We start from the raw sequence: 24852 nt of genomic DNA on the forward strand, positions 1-24852 counted from the left end.
TTCTGTTAGGTCCATACCATTTCTGTCCTTTATCGAGCTCATCTTTGCATGAAATGTTCCTTTGGTATCTCTGATTTTCTTGAAGAGATCCCTAGTCTTTCCCATTCTGTTGTTTTCCTCTATTTCTTTGCATTGATCACTGAAGAAGGCTTTCTTATCTCTTCTTGCTATTCTTTGGAACTCTGCATTCAAATGTTTATATCTTTCCTTTTCTCCTTTGCTTTTCTCTTCTTTTCACTGCTATTTGTAAGGCCTCCCCAGACAGCCATTTTGCTTTTTTGCATTTCTTTTCTATGGGAATGGTCTTGATCCCTGTCTCCTGTACAATGTCACGAACCTCATTCCATAGTTCATCAGGCACTCTATCTATCAGATCTAGGGCCTTAAATCTATTTCTCACTTCCACTGTATAATCATAAGGGATTTTATTTAGGTCATACCTGAATGGTCTAGTGGTTTTCCCTACTTTCTTCAATTTCAGTCTGAATTTGGCAATAAGGAGTTCATGGTCTGAGCCACAGTCAGCTCTTGGTCTTGTTTTTGCTGACTGTATAGAGCTGCTCCATCTTTGGCTGCAAAGAATATAATCAGTCTGATTTCGGTGTTGACCATCTGGTGATGTCCATGTATAGCGTCTTCTCTTGTGTTGTTGGAAGAGGGTGCTTGTTATGGCCACTGCATTTTCTTGGCAAAACTATTAATCTTTGCCCTGCTTCATTCCATATTCCAAGGCCAAATTTGCCTGTTACTCCAGGTGTTTCTTGACTTCCTACTTTTGCATTCCAATCCCCTATAATGAAAAGGACATCTTTTTTGGGTGTTAGTTCTAAAAGGTCTTGTAGGTCTTCATAGAACTGTTCAACTTCAGCTTCTTCAGCGTTACTAGTTGAGGCACAGACTTGGATTACTGTGATATTGAATGGTTTGCCTTGGAAATGAACAGAGATCATTCTGTCGTTTTTGAGATTGCATCCAAGTACTGCATTTCGGACTCTTTTGTTGACCATGATGGCCACTCCATTTCTTCTAAGGGATTCCTGCCCGCAGTAGTAGATATAATGGTCATCTGAGTTAAATTCACCCATTCCAGTCCATTTCAGTTCGCTGATTCCTAGAATGTCAACATTCATTCTTGCCATTTCTTGTTTGACCACTTCCAATTTGCCTTGATTCATGGACCTGACATTCCAGGTTCCTATGCAATACTGCTCTTTACAGCATCAGACCTTGCTTCTATCACCAGTCACATCCACAGCTGGGTATTGTTTTTGCTTTGGCTCCCTCCCTTCATTCTTTCTGGAGTTATTTCTCCACTGATCTCCAGTAGCATCTTGGGTACCTACTGACCTGGGGAGTTTCTCTTTCAGTATCCCATCATTTTGCCTTTTCATACTGTTCATGGGGTTCTCAAGGCAAGAATACTGAAGTGGTTTGCCATTCCATTCTCCAGTGGACCACATTCTGTCAAATCTCTCCACCATGACCCGCCCATCTTGGGTTGCCCCATGGGCATGGCTTATTTTCATTGAGTTAGACAAGGCTGTGGTCCTAGTGTGATTAATGTAAAGCAAACAAACACTACACTGTAACTAAACCTCAACTGGAAAAAGAAAAAAAAAAACTATTCTACCACTTCTCTACTGTGTGACTTAGGATATTTGACTCACCCTTTCTGAGCCTAGTTTCTGATCTCTAGTAAAAAGTATTTGAGAGGATGCATGTGATGCCCCTGTCTAGTTTTTGACACATAGTAGGCACTGGATGGGAGAAGGCAATGGCACCCCACTCCAGTGCTCTTGCCTGGCAAACCCCATGGACGGAGGAGCCTGGTAGGCTGCAGTCCATGTGGTTGCTATGAGTCGGACACGGCTGAGCGACTTCACTTTCACTTTTCACTTTCATGCATTGGAGAAGGAAATGGCAACCCACTCCAGTCAGTGTTCTTGCCTGGAGAATCCCAGGGACGGGGGAGCCTGGTGGGCTGCCATCTATGGGGTCGCACAGAGTCACACATGACTGAAACGACTTAGCAGCAGCAGCAGGCACTGGATGTGAACATCTGACTCACTGGGAAAGACCCTGATGCTGGGAAAGATTGAAGGCAGGAGGAGAAGGGGGTGACAGAGGATGACATGGTTGGACGGCATCACCAATTCAATAGACATGAATTTGGGCAGACTCCAGGAGATGGTGAGGGACAGGGAGGCCTGGTGTGCTACGGCCCATTGGGTTGCAAAGAGTTGGATACGACTTGGCATCTGAACACACACACAGGCACTTATTAAATGGTATCAACTGAATTATTTTGTACTTAGTAATCATTCATTCACTTCCAGGTGAGTGAACCACTTTGGGCGTAACTGACTTATTCCACATAAGAAAGTTGTTCAGATAGATGGTAGCAGCAATGTTCACATACAAGCTTGGACAGAGTTGGTCGAACCTTGGCTTTTGCAAGCCTATCACCAGAGCCACTGTGCTATGCGTTGGCCTCTAGGTGCAAGAAGACAGACAGGTGATGGAAAGTTTTAGATCCTTTAAATAAAACAAGCAAGAGCATCAAGCTATTTGGAGGCAAAGTCCCAGGTCTGGAGAAGTTCCACTTCTAAAATGATGGACACCCTCAGGCAATGCTTTTCACAGGATATGTCCAAATCACACCCAAGAAAACTGCTATTAATACAAATCTTCACGCTGGAAGCCTTCAGGTACTTTCCTGAGGACCCAACTGCAGAGAAACAAGTTTCTCAGCACCACTGGCTTGACCCACAAAACTACACCTTCTTGAGAAGGTCAGAGATGACTGGCTGGACTTTAGAAAGGAATTTCTATCCAGAGGCTGAGGGCAGAGAGGGGATGGGATGTGTGGCAGTCCATGTGTCCTGGTGTCAGGGAAAATCAGGCGGGCAGGAGAAGGCAAAAGAAAGATACAGCTGCCCCACTGTACAGAGTGCAGAAAAATAAACATTAACCGTAGCACCTGAAGAGGAAAAGACTCTAAGAGGAATGAAAAATGGAGAGTGCTGATAAAAAGAAAACCTGAAGACGCCTGCCTCCGTCTCACTCTATTCTGTATCAGTTAATCGCCTCCTGAGAACTTGGTCAAGCCTTTGCTCATGCTGTGCCTGCAACCCGGATTGCCTGTCCTTCCTTATCTTTCTGGCAAACTCCTTTTCTACCTTCAGAACCCAACTTAGAAATGAACGGTTCCATGATACTGTCTCTGAGACACCCTGAGCCATGCCCCTCCATGACCACCAGTTCTGATGAATTCCCCCCTTTCCTGTGTGACTTTTTTTGATTTCCTGATCACTTGCTACTATTGACTACTCCTTTATGATGCCAACTCCCCTGACAGGTTTCAAGCCCCCTGGAGCAGGAGAGAGGGTAAGTCATCAATGTATCCACTAATCTGGCACTCATTCATTCATTCATTCATTCATGCACACATTTAAACGTTCACTGAGCACTGAAGCAGATCTTGGTCACCTGCCCCTATGGTGCCTATTTCCTGTCTAACAACAGTCTCAGAGTTCACTGAGGATCCACCGCACACCCCAGCCCTCATTCTCATGTCTGAACTGGGCTCTTCCCTTGGCCTGGACACATGAGAGGTATCCTGCCATTGGTTGAAGAGGGAGAGGGAAGCTAAGCTGGCTCTATCAGAAGGAACTCAAGGCTTTCCCCAGGAATCAAGAAAGAGACTCTTTTTCCCCTGAAATGTGAACCTGGAAGAACTATCCACCCAGGGGTTATCACAGCCAGCTGTGACCAGGAGGAGGATAAACCCACCAAAATGATATCAACCCAGACATGGTAGAGGTCAGGAAGAGAGACAGACAGACAGAGACAAGAGCCTCGTAACAGAGCCTGGCATCTTCCAATATGCCAAGATTCAGCCACACCAAAAGCCAAACTCTCCCTTCAATCAAGAAATTCTCCTTCTAGGCAGAATCAGAGTAGGCTATGCTCTGCTGTAATAACAAGCAAACCCTGATATTTTAGCAGCTGCACAGATATGGTCCATTCCTGCTCTCCCAAAGTCTGCGGCAGGCCTGGCAGCATGATGGGGCCAATTCCTTCCAGGCAGTGACGCAGGGATACAGGTGAGCATCACCCCATAGCTACGCCACAGGAAGCACATGGCTCCCGGGGCCATCACGGCAAGGATAATAAGAATGAAGGGAATTCATACCAGCTTTCTCTGCTTCAGCCTTGGAGGGCACTCATCACTTCTACTCAGAGCCCACTGGCCAGAACGAGTCCCATGGCCCCAGTCTAACCTAAGGGAGACTGGGAAACGCACCAGCCCTGCTCATCCAGGGAGAGCGAAGTGAGACAAGCTTGATGAACACACAGCACAGTCTCTGCCACCACAGGATCAGCCATGCTGTTTGTCACCTGCAGCCAAAAGACTCTGAAATTACATCAGCACCAGCCGGGTGCCAGGGATCACAGGAGACACTGGGACCACAAGAGTGAACAGGACGATACGGGAGCTGCCACAGCGGAACCCACAGCACAGTGAGAGGCGGGGGAAGGAATGAGGGAAACAAGCACAGACGAGACAGCAAACATACACCCTGGCACAGTCACGACGAGGAGCGGAGATGCGGGGCGGCGGGGGAGGGTGGGTGAAGAGGGCAGGAGAAGCAGGACACCTGGCGAAAGCAGCTCGGCCTTTGGGAGTGCAGAGGGTGGCTGGGGGCGGCTTCTCAGGTGAGCTCTGAAAGCTCAGAGGTCAGTCCAGGAAAATGGGGAGGGGAGGGAATAAGGAGAAAGAACAGGGTTCCAGGTAAGAAACCAACAGGTGGCAAGGTCCAAAGATGAGTGAGGCCACGTGCGTGTGGACACTGACACCAGCTCATGGTGAGCTGGGAAATATGGGCAAAGGTGGAGGCAGGAGCCATGGCACACAGCGTCTCCTGGCAACATACGGAAAGGGGCTACACCAATGCTCACTGCAGCACTGTTTACAGCAGCCAAGACATGAAAGCAATCTAAGTGTCCACTGACAGAGGACTGGATAAAGCAGATGCGGCATGTATGTGCATATGTATACATATATAAACATACATATAATAATACATTAAAAAGAAATAATGCCATATACCGCAACCTGGATGGACCTAGAGATTGTTATACTGAGTGAAGTTAAGTCAGAGAAGGGGAAATATCAGATGGCATCCCTTATATGTGGAATCTAAAAAGAAATGATACAAATGAACTTATGAAAGAGATGTTTCTGACAGAGAATGAACTTACATTTACCCAGGGGCAAAGACAGTTAGGGAGTTTGGGATCAACGTGTATACTCTGCTATATTTAAACTATATAACCAACAAAGACCTGCTGTATTAGCCCAAGACACTCTGCCCAATGTTATGTGGCAGCCTGGATGGGAGGAAGTTTGGGGGGAAAATGGATCCATGTATATGTATGGCTGAGTCCCTTTGCTGTCCACCTGAAACTATCACAACATTGTCAATCTGCTATAGTCCAATATAAAATAAAACGTCTTAAAAAGGGAGCGGGGACTACATTTAAGCAACTCAAACGCCAAAGAGGAGCCACTGGAATTTTAAGCTGGGAGATAGCCCTGGGGTAGTTTTTCATTATTCCGTCCACGTTCATTAAACTCACCACCTCCCTCCCCCCAACTCGGCATCTGCCTGCCCTCACCCGGGCACCTCCACTTTCCGTGGCTCCCCACTGTTGAGGACACCCCCTAGATGCTCCTGGTGGGTGGATCCACGTGGGACAGCCCTGCCCCTTACTCCACACGGAGCCCGAACCTGACAGCACAGTGCTTCCTGCACCCCTCCACCCAGACCACACAACTCCTCCCCAAGAGGCAGCTTCATGAAGCCACTTCCCACCTCAAGAGGGAAAGCAAATATAAAACAGACCCAAAATAGTGCGGGTCTGAAAAGCTGAAAACCAGCCACCATAATTACAAGTATTTTTATCCCTTGCCCAAAAAGGAGTAGCAGATCATTTTCCAAGTGTCTCTCTAAGGAGCTTCATCTGTTCCATCTCAAGTGCTGCGGGCTCCAGAGACGCCACCAGAAAGGAGGCTGTAGCAGGAAAGGAGCCAAAGAGAAATCCCAGGGTGGAGACACCAAGCGAAAACAGGGCCTATGGTATCATCATCCATGGAGGGCGGGGGCCACACCATGAGATGGAGAAGAGAAGTCCAAAGATCCACGAGAGGGACCAGGAGATGATGGACCAGGAGATGGGCAGGGACGTGAGAGAGCTAACAAGGCTGGGATGTGGGCGTGTCTGCACAGGAGCCCGGCTGCCCTGCTCAACACCCCTGGCCAACTGCATTGAGTGATGAAGGGCCAGGGGACCTGCAAGAAATAAAGAGGTCCCACTCGGCGAGAAGGGCATGCTGCCCCAAGTGGAACCTTCCCCTCTGCTACCCTGGAGGGTCGCCTGAGCACAGGAATGGTTTGGGACATATGACGAGCAAAAGAGGCATCAGAAGAGGCCATCTAAGCCAGCACTTGGGCTTTCAGCAGTGACTATATCAGCCACAATTTCTTCCTATTATCCCTCCTCATCCCTTCATTAAGTCCCTCAGGCTTGACAAGCTCAGAGCTAGCATGCTGGGCAACGCTTTCATAGCCATCATCCCCCTTAGAGTGAAAAGTTGAACCAGCCAGCTAGGAAGGCCTGGTTCCTGCTTCTAGCCAACATGATACAAAGAGCACTAACTCTGGAGTCAGACAGCCAAGGCCATAACCTCATTCAATATGTGAAGCCTGGTGACTGTGGGCAGGTGGCTTGTCATCTCCATGCCTCAGTTTCCTCATCTGTAAAGACACAGCTGTAGTTTTCCAGTAGTCATGTACAGATGTGAAAGTTGGACCATAAAGGAGGCTGAGCATGAAGAATTGACACTTTCAATCTGTGGTGTTGGAGAAGACTCTTGAGAGTCCCTTGGACTGCAGAGAGACGCAAGCCATCAATACTAAAGGAAATAACCCTGAATATTCATTGGAAGGACTGAAGCTGAAGCTCCAAGACTTTGGCCACCTGATGCAAAAAGCTGACTCGCTGGAAAAGACCCTGATGCTGGGAAAGGTTGAGGGCAGGAGGAGAAGGGGGTGACAGAGGATGACAGATGGTTGGATGGCATCACTGACTCAATGGGCATGAGTTTGAGCAAACTCCAGGAGAGAGTGAAGGACAGGGAAGCCTGGCGTGCTGCAGTCCATGGGATCGCAAAGAGTCGGACACCACTCACTGACTGAACAACAACAACAAAAGACGCAGCAAACATTAGATCAGACAGTCCAACGTGACACAGTGAGCACAGGGCTAAAGAAGAGAACAAGCCCTCAACTTGGGCTGACTGCTCTTACCATCACTGTCTCCGACGCCAGGGCTTGCTTTTCTCTAAGAAAATGCCACCAAAAGCCTAAGAGAGGTCACAGAGTACCAGGCACATAACAGACCCTCAACAAAACACTGGGGCGAGAAATTCTCCAGGACCAACAATCTAATTTCTTCCACGAATAAACTTCAACTAAAGATTAAATGGAGAGGGGCCTTCCCTGGTGGTCCAGTGGTTGAGAATTTGCCTTTTAGAGCAGGGGGTGCGGGTTGGCTCCTTGGTTGGGGAACTAAGATCCCAGATGCACAGAGCAACTAAGCCTGCGCGCTGCAACTACGCGTCACAACGAAGACCCATGGCAGCCAACGTAAATAAAAATAAATAAAATCAATTTTAAAAAAAAAGCAGGGAATGAGAGAAAAAACAGTTGGGAAATCTGTAGACTCAAGGAGGCTGAAGCAGTCTATTAAGAGCCCACAATGTGTGGACGGACCCTGTTTGGAACCCTATTCAAGTGTTTGTTTGAAAATCTGAATACTCACCAGATATTTGATAATGTTAAGACATTACTGCTAATTTTTAGGAGTGATATCATAGGACTTCCTTTTTTCTTCTAAAAAGTAGAAGGGCCCTTATGCTTTATTAGAGACAATTTTCCAAATACTTTGGGAGGAAAACAACACCGTGGCTTGGATGAGCCTCAGTGCACCGAAGAGCAGCTGGGGAAGGGGGCACGGACACGGCCAGACTGGCTGCGACGGCCACCGCTGCAGCTGGGCGGCAGTGGGCACCTGAAGGCTCATTATGCTCTTCTGTCTATTCTGATATTCGAAGTTTCCATAATACAAATACATTTTAAATAAGGGAAGAGAAACTGAAGAAGAAAGAACACGTATATATACATATATTCACACACACACATATACATACACACCTGTATGTATAACTGAATCGCTATGCTATACACCTAAAACTAACAAGATATTGCAAATGAACTATACTTCAATTTTAAAAGATAGCGTTCTTTTTAAAAAAAAAATACAAAAAATAAGTACTTCGAAAAAACGGACTGCCTATGACCTTTATCATGGAACTAGTTCATTTGTGCACAAGGGCACAGGGAGAGCCTCGAAACCACATCTCCTTCTCTCCAACCTGCTTCATATCCAAGGGTCAATGCAGCTGTCCTGGAGACAGGGCTGTGGCTGATATTAACTGGAACTAATGTAGAAAGCCAAGCAAAGGGGAGGAAAGGCCTGGGCTTAGCATCTCCCATGAATCAGGTGCTAAGGTTCCTTCCTCAGCAAAGTGAAGAGGGTGAACAGAAAGCTAGAGGCCCTGCAATACTGTTACTCATAAGAAATAGGAGGAGGAGTGGGCGGCAGAGGATGAGACGGTTAGATAGCATCACTGACTCAACAGACATGGATCTGAGTAAACTTTGGGAAATAGTGAAGGACAGGGAAGCCTGGTGTGCTGCAGTCCATGGGGTTGCAGAGTTGGATACAACTTCATGACTGAACATACATATGAAATATACATTTGGTCTTGGGCCACAGTTCTCAGTTCCCAAAACCTGTAGAATTTCTTAAGTGTTGAAAATAAACACTTAGAAAGAACACTTAGAACACCTTAGAAAGGCATCTTTTGTTATATCAATGAGGTGACTTTCAGAATCACCTAATGATGGGGGCTGGGAGCGAGAAGAACCAACCCCATGATTACAGGGTTAGAACTTCTTGTCCTACCTCCTGGCCTCCAGCGAGGGGAGAGGGGCCAGAGGTTGAGTCAATCATCCATGGTCAATGATTTCATCACTCCTGCTCTGTAATGAAACTTCTGTTTTTAATGGAGAGGACAGGGTTCTGAAAGCTTCCAGGGTGGTGGACACATGGGTCTGGGGAGAGCAGAGTGGCTGGAGAGGGCATGGATGCCCTATTCTCTTTCTGCATATCTTGTCCTACATGTCTCTTCCATCTGGCTGTTTCTAATTTACACTGTTCTACAATAAACCAGATATCTAGTGAGTAAAATGTATGAGTTCTGTGAGCCGCTCTAGCACATTAGGGCTTTCCTGGTGGCTCAGATAATAAAGAATCTGCCTGCAAGGCAGGAGACCCATGTTCTATCCCTGGGTTGGGAAGATCCCCTGGAGAAGGGAACGGCAACCCACTCCAGTATTCTTGCCTGGAGAATCCCATGGAGAGAGGAGCCTGGTGGGCTACAGTCCATAGGGTCACACAGACTTGGACACAACTGAGTGACTAGCACACGCACACACAAACACACATCTTTTACAGATAGGGCTTCCCAGGTGGTGCTAGTGGTAATGAATCCTCCTGCCAATGCAGGAGATGCAAGAGCCTCGGGTTTAATCCCTGGGTTGGGAAGATGCCCTGGAGAAGGAAATGGCAGCCCACTCCAGTATTCTTGCCTGGAGAATCCCATGGACAGAGGAGACTGGCAGGCTGCAGTCCATTGGACTGCAAAGAGTCAGACATGACTAAGCTGCTGAGCACATCTTTTATAGCTACAGCCTGAAATACTTAGAAGTGGAATGATATGAAAACTCAAAATACCACGAGAAACTGGAGAGTAGGACGACATAGAGATGAAGCAAGACTGGCCAGGAGTTATTATACCAACTGTCAAAGCCACATTATGGGTGTTTGGAGGCTGATGAAACTCTTCCATTTTGGTACCTTTCTATAATAAAAAGATTTTAAGAATTCCTTGTAAATTTAGCCTTGTTAGTCATTTACACTTTATTGAGAATTATCCCTAGCCCTCCAGAAAGGAGGATTCCTCACCAGTATTCATTCACACATAACAACTGCACTTCAATACCCAGTTCTGAAGGGTAAGCAATCGTTCTTCCTCTTAGGAAGTAAGAGCATAGTCTCCATCCACCCAGCAACATGGAATATTAAAACACAAAAACATGTTCATGGATCAGAAGAATTAATATAGTGAAAATGAGTATACTACCCAAAGCAATCAATAGATTCAATGCAATCCCTATCAATCTACCAATGGCATTTTTCACAGAGCTAGAACAAATAATTTCACAATTTGTATGGAAATACAAAAAACCTCAAATAGCCAAAGCAATCTTGAGACAGAAGAATGGAACTAGAGGATTCAACCTGCCTGACTTCAGGCTCTACTACAAAGCCATAGTCATCAAGACAGTATGGTACTGGCACAAAGACAGAAATATAGATCAATGGAACAAAATAGAAAGCCCAGAGATAAATCCACACACCTATGGACACCTTATCTTTGACAAAGGAGGCAAGAATATACAATGGAGAAAAGACAATCTCTTTAACAAGTGGTGCTGGGAAAACTGGTCAACCACTTGTAAAAGAATGAAACTAGAACACTTTCTGACACCATACACCAAAATAAACTCAAAATAGATTAAAGATCTAAACGTAAGACCAGAAACTATAAAACTGCTAGAGGAGTACATAGGCAAAACACTCTCCGACATAAATCACAGCCCGATCCTCTATGACCCACCTCCCAGAATATTGGAAATAAAAGCAAAAATAAACAAATGGGACCTAATTAAAATCAAAAGCTTCTGCACAACAAAGGAAAATATAAGCAAGGTGAAAAGACAGCCTTCAGAATGGGAGAAAATAATAGCAAATGAAGCAACTGATAAAAAATTAATCTCAAAAATATACAAGCAACTCCTGAAGCTCAGTTCCAGAAAAATAAATGACCCAATCAAAAAATGGGCCAAAGAACTAAACAGACATTTCTCCAAAGAAGACATACAGATGGCTAACAAACACATGAAAAGATGCTCAACATCACTCATTATCAGATAAATGCAAATCAAAACCACAATGAGGTACCATTTCACGCCAGTCAGAATGGCTGCGATCCAAAAGTCTACAAGCAATAAATTCTGGAGAGGGTGTGGAGAAAAGGGAACCCTCTTACACTGTTGGTGGGAATGCAAACTAGTACAGCCACTATGGAGAACAGTGTGGAGATTCTTTAAAAAAACTGGAAATAGAACTGCCTTATGACCCAGCAATCCCACTGCTGGGCATACACATCAAGGAAACCAGAATTGAGAGAGACACCCCAATGTTCATCGCAGCACTGTTTATAATAGCAAGAACATGGAAGCAACCTAGATGTCCATCAGCAGATGAATGGATAAGAAAGCTGTGGTACATACATACACAATGGAGTATTATTCAGCCATTAAAAAGAATACATTTGAATCAGTTCTAATGAGGTGGATGAAACTGGAGCATATTATACAGAGTGAAGTAAGCCAGAAAGAAAAACACCAATACAGTATCAGATCAGATCAGTCGCTCAGTCGTGTCCGACTCTTTGCCACCCCAGGAATCGCAGCACGCCAGGCCTCCCTGTCCATCACCAACTCCCGGAGTTCACTCAGACTCACGTCCATCAAGTCAGTGATGCCATCCAGCCATCTCATCCTCTGTCATCCCCTTCTCCTCCTGCCCCCAATCCCTCCCAGCATCACAGTCTTTTCCAGTGAGTCAACTCTTCACATGAGGTGGCCAAAGTACTGGAGTTTCAGCTTTAGCATCATTCCTTCCAAAGAAATCCCAGGGCTGATCTCCTTCAGAATGGACTGGTTGGATCTCCCTGCAGTCCAAGGACTCTCAAGAGTCTTCTCCAACACCACAGTTCAAAAGCATCAATTCTTCAGCGCTCAGCCTTCTTCACAGTCCAACTCTCACATCCATACATGACCACAGGAAAAACCATAGCCTTGACTAGACGAACCTTTGTTGGCAAAGTAATGTCTCTGCTTTTGAATATGCTATCTAGGTTGGTCATAACATTCCTTCCAAGGAGTAAGCATCTTTTAATTTCATGGCTGCAGTCACCATCTGTAGTGATTTTGGAGCCCAGAAAAATAAAGTCTGCCACTGTTTCCACTGTTTCTCCATCTATTTCCCATGAAGTGGTGGGACCAGATGCCATGATCTTCGTTTTCTGAATGTTGAGCTTTAAGCCAACTTTTTCACTCTCCTTTCACTTTCATCAAGAGGCTTTTGAGTTCCTCTTCACTTTCTGCCATGAGGGTGGTGTCATCTGCACATCTGAGGTTACTGATATTTCTCCCGGCAATCTTGATTCCAGCTTGTGTTTCTTCCAGTCCAGCGTTTCTCATGATGTACTCTGCATATAAGTTAAATAAACAGGGTGACAATATACAGCCTTGACGAACTCCTTTTCCTACTTGGAACCAGTCTGTTGTTCCGTGTCCAGTTCTAACTGCTGCTTCCTGACCTGCATACACATTTCTCAAGAGGCAGATCAGGTGGTCTGGTATTCCCATCTCTTTCAGAATTTTCCACAGTTCATTGTGATCCATGCAGTCAAAGGCTTTGGCATAGTCAATAAAGCAGAAATAGATGTTTTTCTGGAACTCTCTTGCTTTTTCTATGATCCAGTGGATGTTGGCAATTTGATCTCTGGTTCCTCTGCAATACAGTATACTAACGCATATATATGGAATTTAGAAAGATGGTAACGATAACCCTGTATGCGAGACAGCAAAAGAGACACAGATGTATAGAACAGTCCTTTGGACTTTGTGGGAGAGGGAGAGGGTAGGATGATTTGGGAGAATGGCATTGAAACATGTATAATATCATATAAGAAACGAATCACCAGTCCAGGTTCGATGCAGGATACAGGATGCTTGGGGCTGGTGCACTGGGATGACCCAGAGGGATGGTACGGGGAGTGGGGCGGGAGGGGGTATCAGGATGGGGAGCACATGTACACCCGTGGTGGATTCATGTATGGCAAAACCAATACAATATTGTAAAGTAATTAGCATCCAATTAAAATAAATAAATTTAAATTTAAAAAATAAATAAAAATAAAACACAAATACAAACCCACACAAAATGTTTCATTTTGAGGAACAGTTTAATGGAGATCTCAGCTCAGAGTTTGGTATTCTGAACCCTTACACAGAACACAGGCTTCTATTTAAAAGTCTGTTTTTGTTTGTATAAAAATGACTCTCAGATCCATCAAGAGTGTTGGAACCCACTGGTGCCGATTTACGAAGCCAACCCTGCTGGTATAACTCCTCCCAAGGTCCTAGCTGCTTCAGGAACTCTTCCGTTTTATTAAAATGATGATCACATTCACAGTTATCCACAGCATGTGATTATGAATGTATTTTTTACCAGCTTGATGCTTAAGCTTACTTTTCCATTAATAGTAACTCTGCCTTTATAATGAGAACAAATGCCACTAATATACATTTATTTCACCCATGAGCAAAAATTCAGGGACTAACTACATTCACACAGTAAATGATAAGTATCCTATAATTTGAAAAATCAATCAACAGCTAGCTGAGTCCTTCCACACAGGAGGAAGTAAAGATCTGTTTGCTGAGGACGGACTGGCAGCATCGTACACAGCACACAGGCAGGCAGACGGGGGGGAAGCGGGGCTGTGAGCAAGACCTAGGCCAGCGTGGAGAAGGCAGAACAGAGGAGCCTGGATGGACAGACAGGGAAGGGGGAGGCATCTGTGCGTCGCTGACACTTTCAAAGCTTCGTATCAACTAAGGCAGCGGCCCCCAACCTTTCTGGCACCAGAGGCAGGTTTCATGGAAGATAATTTTTCTACAGACTGGGGGTCAGGGGGTGATGATGGTTTGGGGATGATTCGAGTGCATTACATTTATTTATATGTGCACTTTATTTCTATTATTGTTACATCCGCTCCACCTCAGATCATCAGGCATTAGATCGCTGAGGTCGGGGACCCCTGAGCTAAGGTACTTCGGAAGTAAGAGAGACAGATTCTAACCTGAGCTACAAAAGAATTACTGTCAACAGTCAGGAAATTGGGAGAACTTGACCCAGAGAAGGAAATGAAGCCAGAATAGCTCTGGCCAGTTCCCATAGGAGCAAACAGAAAGTCATCAGGACCTGGCTGTTGAATAAATGGCCTCTCAAGCATTCTTGCCATTCTTGGTCAATTCAGGAGCTAAAGCCCCAACTGCCATGGCTCAGCTCACAGGCCTGCCCCCAGGCCAAAGGAGGCAGAGTTTACCCCCCAACTGAGATGGCAGGACATGGTGGGGCCACCATTCTCCAAAGAACGTCAGCACAGAAGGGAAGAAGCGAGCACAAGGGAACCTCCTGTCCACTCCAGGCACTGAAGTGGATTCTTTACATTTAATCCTCAAAGCAACTCGACCAGTAGGTATTACCTGCCCAGTTTTACTGACAGCAACACTGAGGTGTAGAGAGGTCAGGTGACCTGCTCAGGGGTACACGGTGGTGAGAGGGCCAAGCTGAACTCAGTCTGACGCAGGACACCTGTGCTCTCCAAGCCACCAGGCTATAGGAGGCGATGTGGGTCCAAAGTCTGAATGCTATCAACATTCTCCATTTTTCTTGATGGCAACTGCTAGGGAAAAAGTGGGAAATGAGTCCAAAGCAAGAGAACTGTATTTGAAAGTGTTAAGAATCTTAGAGCAGATCTATCTTGGACACATCCAGTATCTTTTACCCTCAAAGCCCTTGGTGAGAACAAATCCATTTCCTCTGATGCTGAGATCTTCAGGAGGGATGGGAAGCGGACAAAAGAAATTTCTGAGCATCATCATTGACAGTCCCAAAGAAAAGGAGAGGAACATTTGAGAAGCTCCAAGTAGACTGAAGCAACTTAGCAGCAGCAGCAGCAGCAGAAAGTAGACACCCAAACTGCAAAACTGCCAAGGACATAGCTCAAGGAGCCCATGAGGCAGGTGTCACTCTATGCCTGCACCTCTGGCCCTTCAAACCTGTTTCTTAATGATCATAATGGACATGTCTTCCTCACCCCCTACCCAGGTGAGCTTCCCCAGGGGCAGATACTGTGTCTTGTTCATCTGTGTAACCGACACCGATGAGCCTTGGTTATACAGATGCTTCCCATGGATGAAACATCACTGACTCTGCAGTCAAAAATGAAGGAAAACTCAGTCTAGGCAAGAAGAAGCCATTTGAGGAATGTCTCTGCTTCAGACTCACATCTCTGTTGGCTCACTTTCTAGAGTTATCAATTCTACTGCTCCTGGGGGAAGGGAAGCCGCTGAAGGTAAGAGAACAGGAAGCTGAAGGCTGGACACTCAGGAGGGACTCAGTAAATATGTGCTGGATGAGCTGGTACCACCCATCTGTCACTCAAAGTCCCCTCCAGACTCTCTAAGCTAAAACTCCTCCTAAAACTGACAGCAGAAAAATGTGCATCTCCTCCAAAGAGCCCTGATTCCTCTTATTAGATATGGAATCCCCTCCACCAGGACGCTCTGAGTAGAAGGCGTGCCCGGTACAACTCCCTCTCTCACCCTGAGCAGTGAGAGAAGTCCGTCTACCACTCTTTGAACATGACCCTGAGTAGCTGAACCCACTTGACTGGCTGTCATCCCATTCAATACTTACAAAGCTCCTACTGTGTGCTGGAGCCGAACTGGGCAATAAATATACCCCGAAAAAGTCAATAGCCACAGGTCGCCAGAGAAGCTCCCAGCCTGGCATACTCCTGCTAGTCGCTTCAGAAGCAGGTTGGTACCAGAGCCGATAGAACGAGTTTCTTCCTCACGCGGTAAGTGAGGGTGTGAACGAAGGCCCCTCCAGCAGGTTCAAAATGGCTGACAGGCCACACGCCTGTCAGCTACTGCTGGGGACCCCCTCATCTCCCTCCACGTCTGGCTCAATGGGACCACTGCCTAGCCCTTCTCTTCAAAGACTCTCTTCCTCAGGGAGCCCAGCCTTCAAGTGCACAACTGGAGGATGAGTCTGGGCCCTGGGGCTAGGTGCCCTGAGGGATGCGAACTCAGCCCTGCTTCTTTTCAGCGGGGGAGCCCCAGACAAGCTACTTCACGTCTCAAAATCTCATCAGTGGACAGCAGCTTCCTCAAGGAACTCGGCTGAAGACCGCGAGGGTGCAGACGTGACGCCTCAGTGCAGCAAGCAGAACTGGAAGTACACGCTGCCGGCAGGCTGCCAGGATTACCGCGGCTCTTACACGATGTTTGATATTAGTATTCTTTCCTGCCAGATTAACCTACGCCTGCCAGGACTCTCTTCCATCCTGATTTCAAAAGTTGACCATCACAGGGTGTCAGGAACTATCTTTGCACACTCCTTCCAATCCGGGGCCCCTGAGTCTTACCAGCCACTATGTACGGTGTTGCTCTGGCTTCTGAGCTTTTGGTGCAGCTGTGTGCAGGTGGGTGGAATGGTTTTAATGCTTTGAAAGACACCTAGAGAAAGAAGGCTCGGGAACTCCAATTTCACTGGGATGAATCAGAGGAGAGTCATTCAACTGCTGGGGTGTTTTAAATAGTCATATTACTTCAAACAAAATGTTTTTGCTTCTTTTGCCCTTTTGAAATGGAAAGAGAACATGTGGACTCTTCCCCCACATCCTTTCATTACTCCACTCCAACGTGTGTTTACAACTCTTCTTGGTAAAAACCGACCCATTAATAAAATGACAGACGAGCATCACAAAGAATGGGCTTGATTAAGGCCAACAGAGAGGGTTTGGCAGAAGTCGTGATAAAATGCAGCTCGAAGGCTATTCACAAATGAAAGATGGCTGACAGCACCTCACTTTGCAAACAAAAACAATGAAAAATGAGTGCAGGGTAGTGAATGCCACGGGAGGACCATCTCCACTCCAACCTCACCTCTCATTGAGCTCACTGACCAGAGACACTGACTCCTCTTCTCCCAGGGGTAACAAAGACATGGAGAAGGTTTAAGGCTGGCACGATCAATCTACCCCGACTGCCATTCCCTCTGATGTAGGAGTTCAGCACTGATCTCGCTCGCAGGCAACAAGAGCAATGATGTCAGGGGGTGGGACACCAACTTCACATCAGACACCTAGATCTTTCCTGCCCGTCAATGCTGGAACACAGGGAGGTTGTGAGACCCTCTCACAGTCACAGGAGGTGGGGAGAGGGCACCCAACAAACACTGAATCAACCAGCCAACCAACCGAGCAGTCAGCCCATGAATGGACTGTGGTGCTTCCTCAGTGGGTCAGGCAGTTACTTCCTCCTGACCCCCTTTCAAGCTTGAGCTTCCGATGAGCATGTCAGCCCCCTAGATCGCCGCCCCAGGCCCAGAGTCCAAAGGAATCCGGGGACACGAACGCTGGTCTCTACACTTGGCGGGTCTGTCGACATCCGTACAAGTGGACACCTTATCCTGGTTTCCCTGAAGGGACAGAAGCTCCCAAGCCCTTTCCCCCTGGCCAGAACCCTTCACCCTTCCTAGCTCAGTGACTCTTCATTCATTCAGCAACCAGAGATGTCCCTGTCCCAGGAGAATTTTAAATACTTTCATTCTAGGACTATTTAGCTAAAGTCACCACTTGGCAACAAACAGTCAGTGAGAATAGAGATCGAAGAGAGCCTCTGCCACCCAGAGACTCAGAATTCGCCAGCTCCTGAGAGTAAGGGGCTTGTTCCTCTCTCCACTTGGGCTTTCTACCAACAGCCAATTCTGGTCTCATGACCCCACAGAATGAGGGTCCACAGATGGGCGTGGTGGTGGCAGAGACGCTCCGGGTGTTAGAGGAACCACTGACCGAAACCACCCACCCTGGCCAGGTGCCATAGTAACTCACCTGCATGAGTTATCTTAAGCAGGAGGTCCTGGGAAGGAACATGGAACTAACAAGCTACCACCAACCAGAAGAATTCAGGAAAGATCAAAAGGAAAGAGAAGACACCAGCCCACAAGTCCCACCAACCTCCCAGAAGGCTTCCCACTGGAATCCTTCTTGGCTAAGTGATGCGCACGCCACCAGGAAGGTCCCAGAGTCGGAGAGACTGGCCAGAGACGACCCAGAAACTAACCGCATCATGTGATTCTAGCAGTCCACTGCATCGATATTATCCCATTTCTCAGCACAACGTTGGATGTGATACTCTCTTCTGTTCTAAATATTCTCCAAATCCAAGAGTACAATTGTTTTCTTATTCTTCACATGATATGTGTTTTCTCTCTTACCACAGGTTTCTCATTAAATGATACCTTTCAAAGAACCACGTCTTAGGGTTCTATATCAATTACAATGTGGTTTAACCATTTTACGATTTGTTTGTTGGTGGGGGAGGTGGTGGGGCAGTGGCCACTGATTGTTTTGCCAACATCTGTCTAACACACTAGGGCCGTGTCTGAAAAGTCCTCTAGGCAACCAATGTCGGAGATACACATCAACGCCATCAGCCTTACCTCGATGAGCTTTCTTTCATAGGAGCTTGCGAGTTCCTCGGCAACTTCTCCGGGTTTCTGCTCAGGGACTGTAACTTCTCCATCAATGTTCCAAAGATTTGGGACAACTTTTGGGAAAAGAAAGACTTCTGTAAGTAACTTAATCAACTATAATTTCCTCAATTAAATTTTTTTTCTGTAGAATTTTTTTCTGAAGAAAAAAATTGTTTTTCTTCTTTTCCAAATGGCTTCTCTGGAAAGAAAGCTCTTGTTAAAGAAGAAAAAAAAAAATCACAATTACTAACTACTTCCACATTGCATCATTTTCACACAAGTACAATAAAGTGAATGATAAGCTATATTTAAAAATGGAATAACTGTCCTCGAGATAGACGCACAGACGTCTAGGGAACAATCTTGTCGCTACTTTCCATTTCAGGGGAAACAGATGATGCTTTGACAAGATATAAGAGCCTACATGTGCATCTTCTATGTTGGTTAATTTTCTTTTTCTCCACCAAAAAGTTTTTCAGGGAGGTAGTACCTGCCTACAGCATGAAGTGAGATGGCAGTAGGGCCGCTCAGGCAGCATCTAGAATCAAGGAAGCTTCTGGAAAAACTCCAAAGCCAGTGCACAATGATAATGCAAAGACATCTCCACGAGATACGGGCTCTCAGATCAGCACAAGAATTAGCACAGTATTGTAAGAAACCTTCACACTGTCCTCCATAATGCCTGCAACAAGTTACACTCCCACCAGTGGTACAGGAGGGCTCCCATGTTCCCACACCATCTTCAGCATTCACAATTTGTAGACTTATTGATGGCCATTTTGACTGTTGTGAGGTGATAACTCATCGTAGTTTTGATTTGTATTTCTATAATAATTAGTGATACTGATTCTTTTCATGTGTCTGTTGACCATCTGTATGTCTTCTTTGGAGAACTATCTGTTTAGGTCTTCAGCTCATTTTTGATTGGGTTGTTTTTTCCATATTAAGCTGTATGAGCTAAAAATAGAGTTACCATAGGATCCTGCAAGTCTAGACCCTGGGCCTCTACCCAGAGGAAACTTTTAATTTGAAAGGATACATGCATCCCAATTGACAGCAGCATGATTTACAACAGCCAGGACATGGAAGCAACCTAAATGTCCATTGGCAGATGAATGGTAAAGACGACGGGGTACATATACAAATGAAATACTATTCAGCCATAAAAAGGACTGAAATAATGCCATTTGCAGCAACACGTATGGATCCAGAGATTGTCATACTAAGTGCAGTAAGTCATACAGAGAAAGACAAATGCCATAGGGTATCATTTATATGTGGAATCAAAAAAACTGAGGTACGTGAACTTCTCAGCAAAACAAAAATAGATTCACAAAGAAAAAAAACTTATGATTACCAAAGGTGGTAGTTCAGTGGTGGCTATATCAGGAGTTTGGGATTAACATATACACATGACTGTATATAAAATAGGAAAACAACAAGGGCCTACCGTATAATACAAGGAGCTACACTTGCTATCTTAAAGTGACCTATAATGGAAAAGAATCTGAAAAGATATATATGCACAACTGAATTACTCTGCTATATCCTTGAAGCTAACACAACACTGTAAATCAACTAGACTTCAATAAAAAAATCTGCACAGTAGATGCCCATGGAAATTGCTTCTACAATAGAAACTGATAAAATACGACAGAAGTAGATAAAACCTGGAAAAGAGCCAGATAATTCCAAGATAAGCAGGAGAACAAGAGTAGGAAAAATGGCCACATGAGCAGTTAACAAAATCCAGTGGTGTGATTTAAGACTGTAGACTCTCGCCGGGTCTGAAAACAAGCATCAGGGCTGCAGAGGCCTGTGTCCTGAGATGAGACTCCTGGATGCGCCAGTCAAGTGTGATGAGACGGCAATGAGGCAAAACAGGAAGCTACGCATAGTCCTCCAGCCACGGGGATGTGGGAGGCACAGATGCTGGTCAGGCACTCAGGCAGAAGTCAACACTGGGAAAGACTGAGCAAAATGGGAGTGGCTTCTGGGCCTGATCCATGGCTCCACCTTCAGCCCTTCATGGAGCCTCCATCAGGCTACAGCTGGTCCAGGCATCTGAGTGACCATACAGAACATGCTTGAATAAAACTGTGAGGCATTTCCCATCAGGAAGCTTCCATAAGCCTCATTCTTATCCATCAGAGGGCAAACAGAATGGAAACCACAATCACTGAAAACTAATCAAACTGATCACATGGATCACAGCCTCATCTAACTCAATGAAACTATGAGCCATGCTGTGTAGGGCCGCCCAAGCTGGACGGGCCATGGTGGAGAGTTCTGACAAAACACAGTCTACTGGAGAACGGGATGGCAAACCAGTTCAGTATTCTTGCCTTGAGAACCCCATGAACAGTGTGAAAAGGCAAAAAGATACGACACTGAAAGATGAACTCTCCGGGTCGAAAGGTGCCAGATATGCTACTGGAGAAGAGTGGACAAATAACTCCAGAAAGAATGAAGAGACGGAGGCAAAGCGAAAACAATGCCCAGCTGTGGATGTGACTGGTGATGGCAATAAAGTCCAATGCTATAAAGAACAATATTGCATAGGAACCTGGAATGTTAGGTCCATGAGTCAAGGTAAACTGAATGTGGTCAACCAGGAGATGGCATGACTGAACATCGACATTTTAGGAACCAGTGAACTAAAATGGACCGGAATGGGTGAATTTAATTCAGATGACCATTATATCTACCACTGTGGGCAAGAATCCCTTAGAAGAAATGGAGTAGCTCTCATAGTCAACAAGAGTCTGAAATGCAGTACTTGGGTACCATCTCAAAAGTGACAAAATGATCTCTACTTGTTTCCAAGACAAGCCATTCAATATCACAGTAATCCAAGTCTATGCCCCAATCATTAATGCTGAAGAAGTTGAAGGTGAACGGTTCTATAAGGACCTACAAGACCTTCTAGAACTAACACCAAAAAAAAATGTCCTTTTCATCATAGAGGACTGGAATGCAAAAGTAGAAAGTCAAAAGATATCTAGAGTAACAGGCAAGTAAGAAATTAGAGTACAAAATGAAGCAGGGCAAAAGCTAACAGACTTTTGCCAAGAGAATACACTGATCATAGCAAACACCCTCTTCCAACAACACAAGAGAAAACTCTATACATGGACATCACCAGATGGTCAACACCGAAATCAGATTGATTATATTCTTTGCAGCCAAAGATAGAGAAACTCTATACAGTCAGCAAAAACAAGACCAGGAGCTGACTGTGGCTCAGACCATGAACTCCTTATTGCCAAATTCAGACTTAAACTGAAGAAAGTAGGGAAAACCACTAGACCATTCAGGTATGACCTAAATCAAATCCCTTATGATTACATACTGGAAGTGACAAACGGACTCAAGGGATTAGATCTGATAGACAGAGTGCCTAAAGAACTATGGACGGAGGTTCATTACATTGTACAGGAGGCAGTGATCAAGACTATCCCCAAGAAAAAGAAATGCAAAAAGGCAAAACAGTTTCCTGAGGAGGCCTTACAAATGGCTGAGAAAAGAAGAGAAGCAAAATGCAAAGGAGAAAAGGAAAGATATACCTATATGAATGCAGAGTTCCAAAGAATAGCAAGAAGAGATAAGACATCATTCCTAAGTGATCAATGCAAACAAATCAAAGAAAACAATAGAATGGGAAAGACTATAGATCTCTTCCAGAAAATTAGAGATACTAAGAGAACAATTTCATGCAGAGATAGGCACAATAAAGGACAGAAATGGTATGGACCTAACAGAAGCAGAAGATATTAAGAAAAGGTGGCAAGAATACACAGAAGAACTATACAAAAAAGATCTTCATGACCTAGATAACCATGATGGAGTGACCACTCAGCTAGACTCAGACATCCTGGAATGCGAACTCAAGTGGGCCTTAGGAAGCATCACTACAAACAAAGCCAGTGGAGGTGATGGAATTTCAGTTGAGCTATTTCAAATCCTAAAAGATGATGCTGTGAAAGTGCTGCACTCAATATGCCAGCAAATTTGGAAAACTCAGCAGTGGCTACAGGACTGGAAAAGGTCAGTTTTCATTATTCCAATCCCAAAGAAAGGCAATGCCAAAGAATGCTCAAACTACCACACAATTGCACTCATCTCACACGGTAGTAAAGTGATGCTTAAAATTCTCCAAGCCAGGCTTCAGCAATACATGAACCGTGAACTTCCTGATGTTCAAACTGGTTTTAGAAAAGGCAGAGGAACCAGAGACCAAACTGCCAATATCCGCTGGATCATTGAAAAAGCAACAGAGTTCCAGAAAAACATCTATTTCTGCTTTATTGACTATGCCAAAGCTTTTGACTGTGTGGATCACAACAAACTGTGGAAAATTCTGAAAGAGACGGGAATACCAGACCACCTGACCTGCCTTCTGAAAAATGTGTATGCAGGTCAAGAAGCAACAGTTAGAATTGGACATGGAACAATGGACTGGTTCCAAATTAGAAAAGGAGTACATCAAGATTGTATATTGTCACCCTGCTTATTTAACTTATATGTAGAGTACATCATGTGAAATGTTGGGCTGGATGAAGCACAAGCTGGAATCAAGATATTTGCTGGGAGAAATATCAATAACCTCAGATATGCAGATGACACCATCCTTGTGGCAGAAGATGAAGAGGAACTAAAGAGCCCTTTAGATGAAAGTGGAAGAGGAGACCGAAAAAGCTGGCTTAAAACTCAACATTCAAAAAAGGAAGATCATGGCATCTGGTCCCATCACTTCATGGGAAGTAGGTGGGAAACAATGGGAACAGTGAGAGACTTTATTTTGGGGGGTTCCAAAATCACTACAGATGGTGACTGCAGCCATGAAGTTAAAATATGCTTGCTCCTTTGAAGAAAAGCTATGACAAAACTAGAGAGCATATTAAAAAACACAGATGTTATTTTGCCAACCAAGGTCTGTCTAGTCAAAGCTCGGTTTCTCCAGTAGTCAAGTATGGATGTGAGGGTCAACCCGTAAACAAACCCGTAAACAAAACACCATGGTTTTGAACCGTGGTGTTGGAGAAGACTCTTGAGAGTCCCTTTGACTGCTGGGAGATCAAACAGTCAATTCTAAAGGAAATCAGTCCTGACTATTCTTTGGAAGAACTGATGCTGAAGCTCCAATACTTTGGCCACCTGATGCCAAACGCAGAGTCAACGCATTGGAAAAGACCTTGATGCTGGGAAAGACTAAAGGCAGGAGGAGAAGCGGGCAACAGAGGATGAGATGGCATCACTGACTCAATGGACTTGAATTTGAGCAAATTCTGGGAGATGGTGAAGGACAGGGAAGCCTGGCATGCTGCAGTCCATGGGGTTGCAAAGATCAGACACGACTTAGCGAATGAACAAGGACATCACAACAGAGACACGATAAAGAGTAAGTATTGATTTTTTTTTAGTCTTTCTAAAGGCACCACCCTTACAAAAAATGAGAATCAGAAAGAAAACACAACAAAATTTTAAAAGCTGAGAAGTAGACCAGCAACTGATGAATAATTTGACAGACCTGAGAAAATTTCATTCTCAGCTGCAAGTGGGCAATTCCAAAATACACTCTGATTAAAATGAACAACTTGTTTAAACTGCTAAACGAGACACTTCTAGGAGTAAGGGTGAGCACCAGCTAACAGTCCAAAGAAGGGATTAACGAGTCGGTCTTAAGAAGCAACTAGCAGATGACAAAAGAGCTTAGTCTTTGGAAAAGGTGAAAAAAAAAAAAAAATAGTAGCTGTGCCTGAATTGAAGGCAGGGGTATCTTACTCACAATAGAGGTAAAAATAATACATAATAAACTTTTGCAGTTCTCCCATTTTTCTCCCCTTCACAACTCCCAGTGTGTTAGTCACTCAGTCGTGTCCAACTCTTTGGGACCCCATGGACTACAGCCCACAAGGCTCCTCTGTCCATGGATTTCTCTAGGCAAGAATACTGGCGTGGGTTGCCATGCCCTTCTCCAGGAGATCTTCCTGACCCAGGGACTGAACCTGGGTCTCCCACGTTGCAGGCAGATTCTTTACCATCTGAGCCACCACCCACCCACCCACCTCCGAGAGGAGCAGGCATATACCTCTAGGCAAGGGAACTGATAGCCCGATCCTAAGAATCTACCAGCCAAAGAGAAAAGCCCTAAAGGGCTCAATGTGGGAGGCTTTTCAGGGAAATGGCACAGCCCCA

At 45.2% G+C, this 24852-nt stretch overlaps 1 protein-coding gene across 4 annotated transcripts in view; it reads right to left on the reverse strand.

The window, feature by feature from the left end:
• SNX29 (sorting nexin 29) overlaps positions 1-24852 on the reverse strand; it is a 591305-nt gene that overhangs the window by 277464 nt on the left and 288989 nt on the right. For all 4 annotated transcript variants that reach the window (XM_086375716.1, XM_086375717.1, XM_086375714.1 and 1 more), the window contains one exon: positions 18622-18728. In XM_086375716.1, the coding sequence (XP_086231842.1) occupies positions 18622-18728 (107 nt within the window). The remainder of the gene's footprint in view (positions 1-18621; positions 18729-24852) is intronic.

The sequence above is a fragment of the Bos grunniens genome, chromosome 25 (assembly GCF_055505025.1).
Source record: "Bos grunniens cultivar Pamir isolate PY7600 chromosome 25, Bosgru_T2T1.0, whole genome shotgun sequence".
Lineage (NCBI taxonomy): Eukaryota > Metazoa > Chordata > Mammalia > Artiodactyla > Bovidae > Bos > Bos grunniens.